General features: G+C 37.0%; 1 protein-coding gene across 1 annotated transcript; it reads left to right on the top strand.

Moving 5' to 3' along the window:
* Positions 1–6,583, top strand: LOC136830279 (uncharacterized). The gene is made up of 3 exons (XM_067089659.1): positions 1–130; positions 2,356–2,640; positions 5,308–6,583. The coding sequence occupies exons 2-3, from the start codon at positions 2,375–2,377 to the stop codon at positions 5,921–5,923; spliced, it is 882 nt and encodes a 293-aa protein (XP_066945760.1). The 5' UTR covers positions 1–130; positions 2,356–2,374; the 3' UTR covers positions 5,924–6,583.
* The last annotated feature ends 9,781 nt before the right edge of the window (positions 6,584–16,364 follow it).

Below are 16,364 nucleotides of genomic sequence, written 5' to 3'. Positions count from 1 at the left end.
TATACAGCAATGAGTTTAAAAGATCTCTTCATTTCTTGCAGTCAGTGATCACTAGCACTTCGTCTGTTGTAGATATCGTAGTTGTTCATTATCAGAAACAGTTCGTTCCCACTTTTTTTACTTCTTTGTGGTGAGTATGTTTGACACTATTAGGCCTATCATCCTCAATGACTTTTTAATCCACGTTGTCATTCCAGCAACTCGGTAGATAATGGTCGTGAACAAAAATAATTTTGAAACAAATATGGAAAGATATACACTTTGCCCGTTATTATGACGGAGATATAAGTGAAATAGAAGCTTATAGAATTTTTGAGGCATTCTAGTTCCTCAAAAGATATGTGTGTGTGTTTCCAAATTAGTTAGTTATATCTGAAAAAGGGCTAGAGCGTGTTTTGGGTCTAACTCATCCAGTGCCTTAATAGACAACTGACGCCACTTAATCACTGCGGTTGTGACGCCCATGTGAAAAAGAGACAAACAAATCGAATAGATATCCGAAAAAAGATATAACAGATATGTGAAAACAGAAGGTTCAGTAATGAACTACATCATGTTTCTCAAAGTGGAGGTCATTGTAGTTGACGGTAAAAGTATAATGTAGGTTGGCATGACCTGCGCGTTTTTCTTTGGTGATCTGCAAGGTTTTAGATTATCTGAAGACAGTCAAGTAGAAGTATATTCACGTTTTGGTACAGGTTTGGTAAATTGTAATTGCATTGAAAATGCATGACTGGCACCAGTAGTTCTTTAAATACAATCCATAACAGAAAAGGAAATAACCACTAAGCAAATAAATGAATATATGGTAAAATGCAGGTCTGAGGAACCATTTTTTTTTTTTCAGTGGAGCATTTTGCATTGTTCTTTACAAGAACAAAGATATACAACGGTGTTTGTTGTTGATGACTGAGCTGGCCTTATGACTGCTTAGGCACTTTCTTCTGGAGTAGTCCGCAACTGCACGGTGCAGTTCTACTCGTATAATCTTGCTTAGGCTGAACTGAAGTAGGTTTCATCATGCATTCAGAGACGAGGAAGAATCAGAATCTTTACCGCACACTCGATGAAAGAAACAAATTGTAGTGTTTGTGTTCCTTCATGTTTAAAAGAAAGTTTTCTGTAACACGCTGCATCCGTAACTCTTGGGAACATTCGGCGTGTTGCCGCCGTTTTGTTGTGTTGCTGTTGTTGTAGGCCTACAGATTAGAAGCGGACGACTTGAGGGAATAAAAATGTGCCCAGGAACTTGAAGTGTTTCATCTCAGCCGTCCTCCATAACTTTGCCGAGTCAAGGGTACAAATCATACACAAATTTATTCAGATATATTCACAGCAGCTGCATATCTTTCCGAACATGCATCCGCATATAAAGAAAACTACATTTTCTTAAATAGCATTTTTAATGGGAAACATTTAACACACAAGAGACTTGTCTAAGAAAAGCGACCTCTGATGTAGCACACTTCTAGACTGGATACATGGCCATTCTTGATATCTGCTGTATTGCTTTAGTTCTTTTAGGCTGAAACTGAAGGACAGTCGATGAGTCTATTTTACATAACTTCATCAAACTTAAGGTTCTTTCAGACAATTAGTTTAACTTCCACTTAAAACATTTACTATTCTAATTTTTTTTTTCAAGTTGCTGTAATTAGAATTTATTCTGCCTTTAAGAAATATGTCCTACTTATAATATTTATTTTTGAGTGCATGCCATGCACAGTACAACGGTCGTTTGTTTATCAAGACCTAAGGATGGCGTATGACAATGACACAGATTTCTTCCAAACAGTTTTGCTCGTCATGTGTCGTTTAGCAAAAAAAATTCATTATTCAATCTCAGTATTTTCTCCAGTGCCTGAGACCGCCATTTGGATAACACAGATTCACAGACATTCAGAATCTTTCTGCTCTGAATTAACTCATTACGAATCATCCGGCATATTTTGATCAATCATGGAATAAGTTTGCAAGCTCATGCTGCACCACTGTTCAGTTCAGATTTAAACGTAGTTCATCTGTATATATGAAAATATACTCTTCCCCCATTTTAGCCAAAATGTGATGATCACTGCACAGTGAAACACATGACGTCCTCAAGTAGTTTTTGCAATGACTTTTTCTATTACTTTCCTCACTTTTTACAAGTCTGCAAAGTAGACCTAGAGGTAAAAATAAAAACTCTACCATTCTCTCCGTCTTCTTGGTATGGTGGCGTCTTTCGGTTATTCCTCTCTCGGATATCGCAAATCAGTGACAAATAACTCTTTTATAAAGCCTGTACGCATCTAAGTAACGTCTTTGACATGCAGTTTTTAAATGAAGTCTTTCAGTTGTATTTTATCTTTTCAGACGTAGCCTGACCCACACCATGATTATTGCTTGCTGGTTAGTCCTCGGGGTGCTGACTTTCCCTTCCTGTCAGTCTTATGTCGCGCCTCCCGTTGCCCGGGCACTCGAAACGAAAAAGGCTAATAAGAAGTCTGTGGTAGATGAAGTCTCCTCCTATAAGAGGGACCAACCTCTCAAATACCCGTTGGTCCTTACCCACGATGTGGCATCCAAAGGCGTTGGTATACCTCCCGTCCTCTCGCACCAAGATGGCGCCAAGAATGTCCACGGACCAGGAGACTCCAAGTCAGTTGTAAATCATTGTCTCTGTTCGTTATGTCTGTCTCTGTGAGTTGGGCTGAGTCCTCCCACCCCGACTTTCTTACTACACCTATGGCCGCCTTAGATAAGTGATGTTGCTGGCATAAGGCCGGCTTAATCTAAAACAACTAACTTGTTCGCTTCAGTAATGAGCTACATTCGTTCTTTGTTAGATCTTGTTCCTAAACTTCTGTTAACTCATTGTTTTCTCATTACTTATTTTACCGCTGATGCATCTTTTCTGTTCAATAAATAATCTTCATCTGTTTATTATTATAATTTTCTCCTTGCTTAAAATCATTTCTATATATCCTCTCTCTCTCTCTCTCTCTCTCTCTCTCTCTCTCTCTCTCTCTCTCTCTCTCTCTCTCTCTCTATATATATATATATATATATATATATATATATATATATATATATATATATATATATATATATATATAATAAAAATAATCATAAGTACAATCTTTGAATTCATTTAAAATATAAAAGTAAGAATGAAATGAATAAAAACACAACCAACCTAGAGGTGAAACAGTAAGGAACTAAATGGAAAGAAACCACCACAGTAAGAAGTTAAGCTAAATGCAATTGACTAGCAGATGTTTGAGAATTTCAGGACGGTATGAGTTATTTCAGAAACAACGACTCTAGGATTGTTAAATCTTGTGGGTTGGCAGTATGAAAGGTGACACTAAAATCTTTGTTCTCGATGTAGGTTTTGCATTGATTTGCATGGTTCCTGATATTGGAGCGCTCTGGGTTCGAGATTCTGCTCTTTATACGGAAACTGACTCCCCGATGTGAATCAATGCGCACCTTAATAGGCCTATAGGTGGATCCCACGTAAGTCCCTGAAATACATTTAGGGCAAGTATATTTACAGACGACACCACAGGATATATAAGGACACAGCCGATCCTGTATTTTAAACAAAGAGCCAATACTAAGAGGATTTAGGGGAATTCATTTGATTGATATGGCTGGGAAATGCTCGTAAGTAATTTGCGTAAATCTTTATTGGAATGTAGAATCTACTGGTCACTTTTACCAGATACATATGTAATTGTCCTCTTAACTTCTCGAATTCTTCGCGCTTTTTTTGATATGCTTGTCACTGCAAAGCCGTAAGATCCAAGCGCAAGAAACTGAAGTGACTGTGATGCCCGGTGGCGGGAAACGGACCTGCGTCACCATAATCACAAGGAGGTCACGTGACCTCCTCACTGTTTCACCTCTAGGTTGGTTGTGCTTTTATTCATTTCATTCTTACTCTTATATTTTAAATGATTTCTAAGATTGTACTTATAATTGCTCTTATCTTTTCTTATGTGCAGCCCTGAGGATGTAATTCTGTAGATAACTACGAAACACTGGCTATAAAATAAAAAGACAGCCTAGTGATGTGGTTTTTGTCCTTCTCCCTCTGGGTAAGTTACCTGGAGTGTTTCCCTGTGCCCTGTACCAATATATATATATATATATATATATATATATATATATATATATATATATATATATATATATATATATATATATATATATATATATATATATATATATATATATATATATATATATATATATATATATATATATATATATATATATATATATATATATATATATATATATATATGTATATATATATATATATATATATATATATATATACATATTCATATATATATATATATATATATATATATATATATATATATATATATATCATCAGCTACTAAATGTCGCTTAATATCAAATTTATAGTATCCCGATAGGGAATAATCATCGAAGGGAATTTATTGATAAATGGATTGATACTTCCGGGTCGCTATCCCACGACACAGAACTTATCCAGCAACTCCAGTCGACGTTCCATCACTGAGCTATCAAGAGAGGTATAAGTTAATGCCGAGTTTTCTTTACTGTGTCGTGGGATCGCGACCCAGCAGTACCAATCCATTTATCACATATAAATTCCCTTCAGTGATAATTCCCTATCGGGATACTCCCAAGGTAGCGTGAATTTGATATTAAGCGACATTTGTAGCTTCATGATTGTATATAAATCACGGTGTGATAAAATTTCATATATATATATATATATATATATATATATATATATATATATATATATATATATATATATCGTATATATATCTTTCATCCCTCTTCTTCAAAGTACATAACCTTTATTCATTTATTTATTTGACATTTTTTTGTTCTTCATAAATATCTATTAATCAATTCTTTGTCTCGATGCATAATCTACTGTATATCTCTTACTGTTCAATTATTTTCTCAGTCTTGCTCATTTGCTTACGTTCCCTTTCTTCTCAGTACATAATCATTATTTATTCCTTCGTATATTATTCTCCCATTTCTTATCTATCTATCTGTGCATCAGCGTGCTTGTTCATTTGCCTTCTAATTTGCCGATTTATATTTATTTCTTTGTGTAGTTATCGAAGGATTCTGTTCACAAAGTCTTTTAATATATTACCTGCTCATATATTCTAGTATTAACTAAGATCCAGCGAATTCCATGATAATGATAATATAATCAGAATTATGTCTAATTGCAAATTTAATATCCGTTTACTCGTCAAAATAGGTTGTTAACTAACAACTTGTCCTTTATTCCTCTCCTAGACACCAGCGTAATCTTCTACTGAGATTTGGACGCTCTGTTGACCTCCTGACTCTGTGCAGTGGGTGCAGTGACAAAGAATCGACTGCACTCAGCGGTGACGTTCGTCATGTCAATGAACTGTCAAAGGCTGTTGAATCCAGGCCTATTTTCATAATGGTGTCTCCAGTCACTACTGGCACAAGGTCTGTCAGCCGGCGAAAACGGGGATCATCCCAGTACATTCAATACCCGGAGGGGCTTGCTCGTGGTCGCGCATCTTGGACAAGAGCCGTCCCAGGAACTCCCAAAAGTATAAGAAAAACGGATGCAGGAAACGTGGAAACTGCAGGAGACATTGGCCTAGGGGCCTCCAAGACAGCTGTGGAAACTAATACAGGAAACTTCAGAACTATAAGGAACGCTGGCACTGATGAATATGCCCCTGACAGTACTGTAATAGCTCACGTTGAGGGCTTCAGAACAAGTTTCCCTCACCCGGTACATGCCAGCAGTTTCTCAAGGCTGGGACAGAGACTCTCGGGTGTTTTTCCCTTTCTAAAACGTGACAGGAAGATGGCTGCTGTTCATTCCCATAGCGAAAAGGTGTATCACTCTAATTTTATCAGGTTTGGTTGAGGGGGCGAGTTGGTTATTCATGAGAGTTAATGGTTATTCTTTACCAGCGTCATTCTGACTAGAATCACTATTCCAGCCTTGATAATTCAACTTAACGTTAGTTTATTTTAGTCTTGTCCATTGATCATTTTATATGAATTCCAAATTCTAAGGATAATGGCTGTTATTCTGTGCGCATATGTGCGTAGGTCAATTGTGAAGTGTATATTCATAGACATACTCACGTAGATGTATACACATAAGTATACGTGCACGTACCATACATATATATATAAACGTGTGTGTGGGTGTGTTTGTGCTCACGTATGAGTAGAATCTTTGCATGACAGTGCTGACTGATGAAGAGAGAAGCAACTGAAACCAGTGAGTTTGAAAATGCTTGCCGGAAGAGTAAATTGAAAATGAATGCAAGTAAGAGAAGTGTTATGATGGTAGGATGAGAAAAGAACAGAGTCAAGAAAGGTCGCAGCATTAGTGCAAAAGATCTGAAAGAGTTGGAGTCTCTTTGGCAACCATAGATTGGATGTATGAAGGGATTACCAAACTGTCTCCTTTCTGGGAGTGGAATATCCACGTTGAGATACTCTCTGCGGAGTTTATGTTGTGTAAAAAGGACTGAAAGAGGGAGAAGCGTAGAAACATGTAGAAATATCAGAAAGGTACACTGTAGGCATTACTTGAGGTTCTTTCAAGCGTGCCTACGGCCCCTAGCTGCAACCCCTTCGTTCCTTTTACTGTACCTCCTTTCATATTCTCTTTCTTCCATCTTACTTTCCACCCCCTCCTAACAATTGATTCATAGTGCAACTGCGAGGTTTTCCTCCTGTCACACCTTTCAGACCTTGTACTGCCGATTTCAGTTTCAGCGCTGAATGACCTCATAGGTCCCAGTGCTTGGACTTTGGCATGAAGCCTACATTCAACATTTTCTCAAATTCATCTGTCTTTGTGCCCTAGTTCCTGTGTTAATGGTGAAGTGACATCAATACCTCAGTGACTTTTCCTGGTACCTTTGTTTTCATAATGCCCATCTAATTGCTTCCCTTGGTACTAAGTGAAATACCTTCTCAAGATCCATAAATATTATGGCATAGTCTCTTTCTTTTCACAAGGTGCTTCTTTTGTAGTTGACTTATTGTAAAACTGCCTCTATTACTTATTTCTCTTGCATGAAGCTTCCTAGATTATTGCAGTTCTTGACAAATTTTCTCAGTCTTTCCTACAAAACTGTTTCCAAAATTTTCATGGCATTCTCAGACTCTTATTCCTCTAATATACTTTTCCTTTGTATATCGTTGTTGTCACAATCATTGCTTAGGATGTGTCCATGCTGCGATAAAACATGTCGCAAACACACGTCGGTTACTTATCTCACACAAATCACATACAGGTTGGATGCAAGGCAATGATTTATTGGTAGTCCTGACCAGTACTTCATGCGGCTATCTAGCGTTTGCCAAAGATTCGTCCTCCGCTTGCGGTCCTTGATTTGTTTTCAGCCTGCTTGTGATATGCATGCGGTGAGTTGATGACGTTTGTTTATGAGTTGCTTTACTGTACTGTAGACACACCTTAACTCGACTATCCTGAGTTTTCCCTACTCAGGCTATACTCTGCCTCATCATTGACTGGTTCTCTGGCAATTTTTTTTAGCCTGTTGAGCCTGTTGCTTGTTGTCCCGAGGCTTTGCCACTTTTCATCTTCCCAAAGGCCATCTTAGCCTCTTAAGATGTCACACTCTCGATTGGTTCCTCTGCCGTGACAGCTTCTTTCAAATCATATTCTTGCAGTTCATTCAGATTTTCAGCTCGTTGCCTTCGTTGTTCCGTTACTTCTTGCTCTTTAATCTTATTTTCACCGTTTAAACCTTCTATAAGCTTCTGCCTTTCACGCAGTTCTTCGTCAGTATCACTGCCTCGATTTGTTTTTCTCTTCTGTCTTCTGTGTCGACATCCTGAATAAATTCCTTTCTTCCCAAATCCTTGCCATTGTCGCCTGAGCTTTATCCCCCCCCCCTCCCTTTTTTCCTTTATGCTTTTCTATCTTCTGCCCTGTCTGTCATTTGTCAGAGCCTGAGGGCTGTCTTCTCATTATCAGTTTAATGTGTAATATACTGTGTATATATATATATATATATATATATATATATATATATATATATATATATATATATATATATATATATATATTATATATATATATATATATATATATATATATATATATATATATATATATATATATATATATATGTATATGTATATATATTATATATATATATATGTATATGTATATATATATATGTATATGTATATATATATATATATATATATATATATATATATATATATATATATATATATATATATATATATATATATGACATATATATATACAGACATATATATATATATATATATATATATATATATATATATATATATATATATATATATATATATATATATATATATATATATATATATATATATATATATATATATATATATATATATATATATATATATATATATATTTGAGTAGCTCTCTTGTGAGACAAAGGCTGTAGTATCCATTTTTCCTTATGGCTACATAACTGATGGATATCTGGCACATTATCGTATTTATGCTGCGATCAGAATACTTATTTATGGACATGTTATCATCAAAGATTTTCATGATAACAAATAATGTTTTATCAGCCTTGTTTCAATCAAATTTGGTGAACAGCAGCACCAATATGCTGTAAATGTGCCTCACCATCGAGCTTCTCGGTTCCAGAGGTCTTTTATTCCTCACACCATTGGACTGTGGAACGGTTTCCCTGAGGATGCGTAATTGAACCTCAAAAGTTCAAGAAAAGATGCACCCTATATAATTCACCTTGTACTTTTAATAACTTATTTACATGTTTATCTATTTATTTATTAATTTGTTAATTTTTCCTATGTTCTCTAATAACTGATCTCTTCCTTCTGTATTTCCTGTTACCTTCTGTAACTTCTTTCAGTGAACACCATATTCTTTGGAAGCCTGAATTTCGTCATTGGCCCCTGCAGGCCTGTTCCACATGAATAGGGTTCATCTCCTGAATATAATAATAATAAATCCTTATGTGAAAGTGGCTTATTACCCTTTTCATCAGATTATAAATTTGAATAACAGTAATATGACCAACTGAGCTTGATTGGGACAGAGGGATAACATAACATTAGTCTACTACAGTAAATATATTGTTCAATTATATGCCTTATGTGGAACGTAATCCTGTACTGAACTGGATATATGATGAATTTTAGCATTGACAGTAACTATGCACTTTGATGCTTGAGGTGATTTGTTGTTTGGCCAGTGGATCAGGAAATGCCAGAATGGTAGCAGTTGCCAAGGCCTCCCTTATGGCTTTGTAGGCCGCTCACTGGGTGGTTATAACATCCAGGTCTGGATTGGTTCGGATGGGGAACGGGCAGAAAAAGGTAAGAACCACTGATTAGAGATAATGTTCACTATTTTTCGTTCCATTATGACCTAATGGTCAAATTAGGTGGATGCCTTCTGCTGTGGCCATTAGTGGTAGTAGCAGCAGGCGTTAAAATCTGACAGTTGATACTGATAGATGTTTGTTTTGGACAGTGGAGGCCCTGATGATTTTACTGCCAGTACAGATTTTATATTTGTGTTTATGCAAAAGGAGTGATATATTTGAAATCACCCTTTCTGGTTCCCATAGAAGATGGGATGTTGATTTGACCTGCAGAAACATAGGGGAGGATAATTAGATTTTATTGTTTGTTTGTTTCAGAACCAGAGATGCCTTAGAAAGTCACATGAAAGTGGGCAGTTCTTGCGAAAGAAAGCAGCTGAGAGAAATACTTAAAGAGGAAAAACATGTGAAACAGCACTTTTAGGACATTTTTCACTCAGTCTGTATCAGAATCTTGCAGTAGCCCTTCATTAGGTCAAACTTGAAAAGATATCACCCTGCCAGATGGAGCATCAAGAAGCTCAGCTTCACAATCAACATGATAGTGATGCCAGTAAAAAACAGTCATGGTGGAATGAGGATGCTTTGACTGGGATAGTGGGGAAATACATCCTCAGGTCTTTATGAGACAGATTTATGATTATGGAAAGAGGTCTCCAGATATGCAAGACATTTTATTAGTGTAGGTAGTGGGACCCAGCATAAAGATGATGATGGACAGGTCCAAACGGCCAGTGATGAGTGGTGCTGTCTGGACAGGCTTTATTCACAGAAGACATACGTCTGCCAGCAGGCAGTTCGAAGTGTCCATGGAAGTCAACAACAGGTAAAGGGCATCTAGACGTAAACTGTTACAATGAACTCCCAATGGTATTTCTTCCCTAGTAGGCGGAAGGTGAGGGTTCGATGGCCATTGGTGGTATGGGAGCCATTGACAGCCACTTGGCTTGGCTGATTTAAACAGCGGTCTTGCTTGTGTTGATGCTCTGAAAAGTGTTGGGGAGGAACAAATTAAGGCAGCAGTCTTCAACGTTCAGGAACTTCAATTTTTTTTTTTGCCAGATGCATGGTCACTAATTTAGAGGACAAGAAGAAATGTGGGCACCAGCAAATGGCAATTATGGCTTCCTCTGTTAGTTTCTTGTAGGTGCACTACTTGTTTTTCACCAGTTGCAGCATTGAGAAGTTGCTGGTGGTTTTCCCTTACCTGAGATTACAGTAAGAAGTCTGAGCTGTAGTGCCAATTTCTGATGAATTGATCTGTGCATCCAAAAGCACTTTCTGTAATTTTTCATTAACTAGTCTTGGTCTTACAGATGCTGTACACCAGGGTATGTTGATCAACTGTCAATAGTTTGGTTATGCCCCCAGAACTCATCCGTTGAAAGATTCTTCTTCAGATATGGGTCACACAAGGGAAATGCCCTCTGAGCTGAAGACTTCAGATTTTGATGTTAAATAGACATCAGTGATGCCGTATTTCAGTCTTGACAACGCATCAACATGTCTGGGTGTCCCATCAGCATTACATTCTTTCAGGAAGTGTTAACAGGACTGTCCCAGGCTGTTTTGCCATTACTTTAAACATGTTTAGCAAATGCTGTGAAGGGCCTCACTGTTCAGTTTTTTAGGTGGGTCCAGAGAGTCAGTTACCATGTTTTTTGTCTGCATCTATCATTATCTCCCACCCTTGTTAGTGCATCAAGCCAACAGGCACAATCTGCCCAAAAATCATCTGGAATTGACTCTAGCATGGTCAGTCTGCTGATGCAACCAGTGCTTTTGTAATGTTGCAGAGGGAATTGTATGTTAGAACCCTCCAGAACCAGAAGACAGATGGTTCTGTTGCAAGAGGAATGGGATTGATCAAAGCATTCACTAGTCTGGCATTGATCTCACTGTAAACATCTTCTGCAAAGTTTTCCAACCAAGATTTTATTCTGGCAGTCTGTCGTTGTGTCCTTGAGGGGATAAATCAAAACTGGGGCAACGTAAATTTGTCTGATTTATATCCTTCTTTAGCAATAGAATTTGCCATGATTTTGAAGAACAAGGTAAAGAGTTTAGTGAAAGAATACTATGCTGGGGAAACTGGGAAAGTGGGAAGAATGACCTTGATGGCTCTTGAGGGAAGAAACAAGAATGTCCAGAAGGAGAAATGCTGTATTAAGTCTGTTAGTGAATTATTTTCACTTGAATACACTAGTATGGGTGCTTCAGTCCATTAATCACAGGTGAAAACCATTTGGTTACATGGTTAGCAGATGGATAGGCTCTGGACAGGGAGTCACAGAACATCATTGCTGATTTTTAGTCATCTATCCTTCTTTTGAGTGACAAAGCAGTGATGAAAGTCCATTAACTTTGATTGCTGCAGCAAAATCCATGCTGGTCCACAAAGTTGAAAACCAAGAAGGTCACTGAAGTGTATATCGAAGACTTGCATCACGGAATCTGAAAGTGGGACTAACCGAATTCAAGAAATCGCCTATTTTGTCTTGGCATGGGGACAGAAAGCTGATGACAGGTAAATGATAAAAATGAAACACGAGGCAAAATGAATGGGAAAATTATTCTTTAAACATTGTTATTTGTTTGGAATTGATTCATCATCCTTTTCTAATATCTTTGTACTGCTGTTGTGAGAGACTTTGATTGGGACTGAAAATGTTTTCGTTTTCGTTATTAACATTAATGCATAGAGTTTAGCCAGTCCCATTTGTTTTTGTTTTTCTTTGCATTTATTTGGGAGCGCATTTTTCTGAATTTTTCATGTTGCATTTTGGTAACACTAAAGAAACATGTAAGGGATTAGAACGCTTTTGGTGTGAAAAATGACGTCAAGAGTCCATTCATTTTGGCTATTTTACCAAATTATTAATACAAGTTATTATCTATCTGATTAGGTAAGCTTTTAAAGTCATATGTTACCGTTAGTTCATTAGTTGGAACAGATCAGTATCATGAAAGAACATTGCAGCTGTTGAGTTTGTAGATTGGAGTGTTTCGTTGTTTTATACAGTCAAATGATTACAACGCCTAGATCAATGTGAAAATGTTTTCAAAGTCGTAAAATTCTTGATATTCATTAGTTGTCATGATATTTTCTGTGTTAGTTTGAGCAAAAACAGCGTTTGATAAAGGGTTGTAGAACGTTGTTAAAAGGTAGTTGGACCTAGTTCAGAGTCCTGAAGTAGTATGTTAATTGGACCTAGTTCAGGGTCCTGAAGGATTATATGTAAATTGGATCTAAGAACCAGGAGTTCTGAAGACTTAGAAATTAACCACAGTCAGGAGACTAGACCTGGGAGAAAATTTGGGAGGATGTAATGAGTAATAAAGCAAACAGAACTTAATAGCCTACCATTTTCTTTAGTACCATCTTTTACTTACCACTAAAAATGGAAATCAGCACTTCAATTAATCCCAGTGGGTGAAGACATCACCTGGCCTCATCTGGTTAGCAGAAGACCCTTACACCTGGAGGGGGAGTAATATCATGTAACCTGCAGGTATTTAGTCAGGCCTAGTCACTTAATTAGTGACAGAGCATGGCAGTATTGAGTCCATTAACTGATCGGGCAAAAACCATGCTGGTCTACCATTGCTCCGACCCCTGTCACCAGGCAAGAAGGGAGACAGCAGGGAATCTAGATAGTAGACTAACTTATTCTCTCTTATCTCATATATTTTAATGTCTTGGCATGGGGACAGAAAACTGATGACAAGTAAATCTAGAGACATACAGGCATATGACCATGGGGTAGCTTCATGATTGTCTGTCAAAGCTGGTGGCTAAACCAGATTTCAGCAGCAAAACTTTACAACATCAGTGGCTGTTTATGTATCATTTCGAACATGAAAGTTAGTTGGTTCTCACACACTGAACACCCCTTGACTCGAAACTTCAACAGCCTGAGTTACACCTGAACACTACGAAATCTATACCTCTCATTGGTGTCAATTTGTCTTCCCAAGTCTAAGTCCAGGTCAACTGCTTTCTTTCAGGCCAGGTCCCACACACTTTTCCCTTTCCCCTCCTTTTCTGTTCCTCAGGCCTAAAGTTTTTTTAACAGCCATGAGGTCCCTGTTCCACTAATCTTGCTTGAAAGGAGCAGAAATAATGTTAGTAATTTAATGAGACTATGGTCATCATCATTTCTCACTGCATACAAACCTACCTAAGCCAGGGAATGGAGTTCCCAGATTCTGGCCTTACAACAGTTTGAACACCACATTTAATTATGGATTACAACACTATTAATTCATGTGGTGGACAAACACTTACTTTAACAACTACCATATGGTTAGTATTGTGGCTGTCTTTGTGAATGCAGCCGAGGAAAAAATAGAAAATATGACATTTTAGTATTAATGGGTTTAACACTTTCTTTGCTCAATTTTTTCTTTGAATCCTTCATTTGCATATTTTTAGTGATTTATATGTAACACTTGTATGTTGCTCTTTCATATCAAGTGATCGGTATAAAAATCACGAACCACAAAAGTACGTTCACGAGTATCATATTACTGAGTACCTTATCAATAATAATAAAGTACGTACCAAAACATTAGTTCTGGTGATGGTCTTGTTCAACAAACAGTGTTTGCCATTAATTAAGTTGCATGTTTTCTTTGGTGATTTTCTTCAAACTCATTATATTAAAACTGCCAGGTCACCATTTTTAACCATTTTTACTTTATGCGTATTTATCAATAATAATTGTGTAAAGTACTTGGGACAACAAAACATTGTAGTTCTGTATGTTTTGTATTGTAATTTGTACTCATTCACTGTATATTATTGATCAGGTCACAGTCAATTCCATTGTCATCTCGGCGTCAGTTGCCATATAAACTGCCTGGATCTGTAATAAAGTCCCCCACCAAAATCACTTTCATGTATCATAATGTTTTCATTAACCTACCCATCTTCATCATCAACATATAGTTACGGGCTGCTCTGCAAGATTGCTGGCACAAGGCCAGCTAAATCTAAAACAACAACAACGTAATTTGTAACTTTTTTTTCTTTGACACCTTACAGTCTTTTGATGTCCTTGCATATTCATTTTATCTTTTTTGATACAGCTTGATTTTGAGGCGTGAACTTGATTGGTTTATTATTTGTGATGCCGATGACTAATCATTTGTTTCTTGATACTGTTTATTCTCTCTTTTATATTCTGGTCTGACAGATGATTAAGTTTTATAATGTCGTTAGTCAAGAGTTTCACAATTTCGTGAAAAACAATCTGTGCAATAAAAATCCACAATTATATAGTAAGTAGGCTATATCACTACGTAAAACAAAGACTTTCGAACACATGAACGGTGTTCCTGCAGTGATGAAGAACACCGTTAAGTGTCCGAAAGTCTTTGCTTATTTTATATAGTAATATATTTTTTTTTTACTATATAATTGTTTTTTATTACACACAATGTCGTTAGTATTTTGTTTCTCATATTTGGTGGGTTGTTTCTAAGGGTCTTTTCTTATTACCCTGAAGCCTGGAAACATTAGTTTGGTTAAGTCTAATTCTAACACAATCTTTTGGTCAATTTCATCTTACATTAATGACAGTAGGCTACATCATATGGATTTGTGCTTTAATGCTATATTCCTCATGGACTGTTTTTCTGCTTTGTCTAATATTTTTCTGTCTTGTGTGATGTTTGTTTATTTAATGTTATTTGATTATTCTCATTCTGGTTACATTTTTGTGTTATGGTTTTGTTTATGGGTTTTCTATATAATCAAAGTCCTCTTACTTTCAGTTCCAATGAAGTTTCTCTTCAGGGCATTCCAGTTCTGTCTTGAAGTATATTTAGTTTTGTGTTGTATATAAATTATAATGAGCCCATTCTTAAAATGTTGCAATTTGGCTCACCACAGTTCCACGTTATGTGATAACTTGATCCACAGTAAGCACTGTGGAATGGAATGGAATATGGAATTTAGGCCAAAGACCAAGCACTGGGACCAATGAGGTCATTCAGCGCTGAAGGGGAACAATAGTAGAAAGGCTTGAAAGGTGTAAGAGGAGGAAAACCTCAAAGCAGTTGCACTATGAAACAAGTGTTAGGAGAGGGTGGATTGCAAGATGGAAGAGAGAATATGAATGGAGGTACAGTAAAAGGAATGAAAGGGGTTGCAGCTAGGGACCTAAAGGACTGCAAAGAACCTTTAGTAATGCCTACAGTGCACCACGTGATGTGCACTGACAGCACTATCCTCCTACGGGTGTAAAAAGCCTATTTGCACTCTTCTCATGTGTCCATAATTGCAAATCTTTGATCCAAGATTTTAATTTTCAGTGGAAGATCTTGTCTTCATTACTTATTTTTTTGGCTTTTGAAGAGGGTTTTTATTTTTCCAACTAGGAATACTGACTGGGAAGTAGTTCCTTGTTAGGCGAGTCGATAGAGTTGTGGGCTAGCACTCGCTAGGCCCGAGTTCGAGTCTCCTGCCGTCTAATGAAGAATTAGAGGAATTTATTTCTGGTGATAGAAATTCATTTCTCGCCATAATGTGGTTCGGATTCCACAATAAGCTGTAGGTCCTGTTGCTAAGTAACCAATTGGTTCTTAAGTGGTCTGTAAAACGTCAAATTTAAGTTTAATCCCTAATCATTTTAATTGGCCAGCCAGCCTATCGGAGAGCTGAAATTTAATCAGCTCAGTGGTCTGGTAAAACTAAGGTATACTTCACTTAATTTAGACTGGACAGTCTTGCTCAGGTTTATTTATCATTTTATTGAAAACCCTTACTAAAAGTACAAAATGGTTCAGTTTTTTTTCTTCCACAGCGCTAGCAGAACATGCTCAAGCTAGATTATCTACTGAAGAGAGGCAATATTTATCTAGACTTCACATTTGCAAGTGCACAGAGCTGTGCAGGGAAGACCCAGCTTGTAGCACTTGCACCTTTCCCCGACAGCCTGCTTTGCATCCACA

The sequence above is a fragment of the Macrobrachium rosenbergii genome, chromosome 46 (assembly GCF_040412425.1).
Source record: "Macrobrachium rosenbergii isolate ZJJX-2024 chromosome 46, ASM4041242v1, whole genome shotgun sequence".
Taxonomy (NCBI): domain Eukaryota; kingdom Metazoa; phylum Arthropoda; class Malacostraca; order Decapoda; family Palaemonidae; genus Macrobrachium; species Macrobrachium rosenbergii.
The sequence above is the reverse complement of the archived record's forward strand: the minus strand, read 5'-3'. Positions and strand labels throughout refer to the sequence as shown.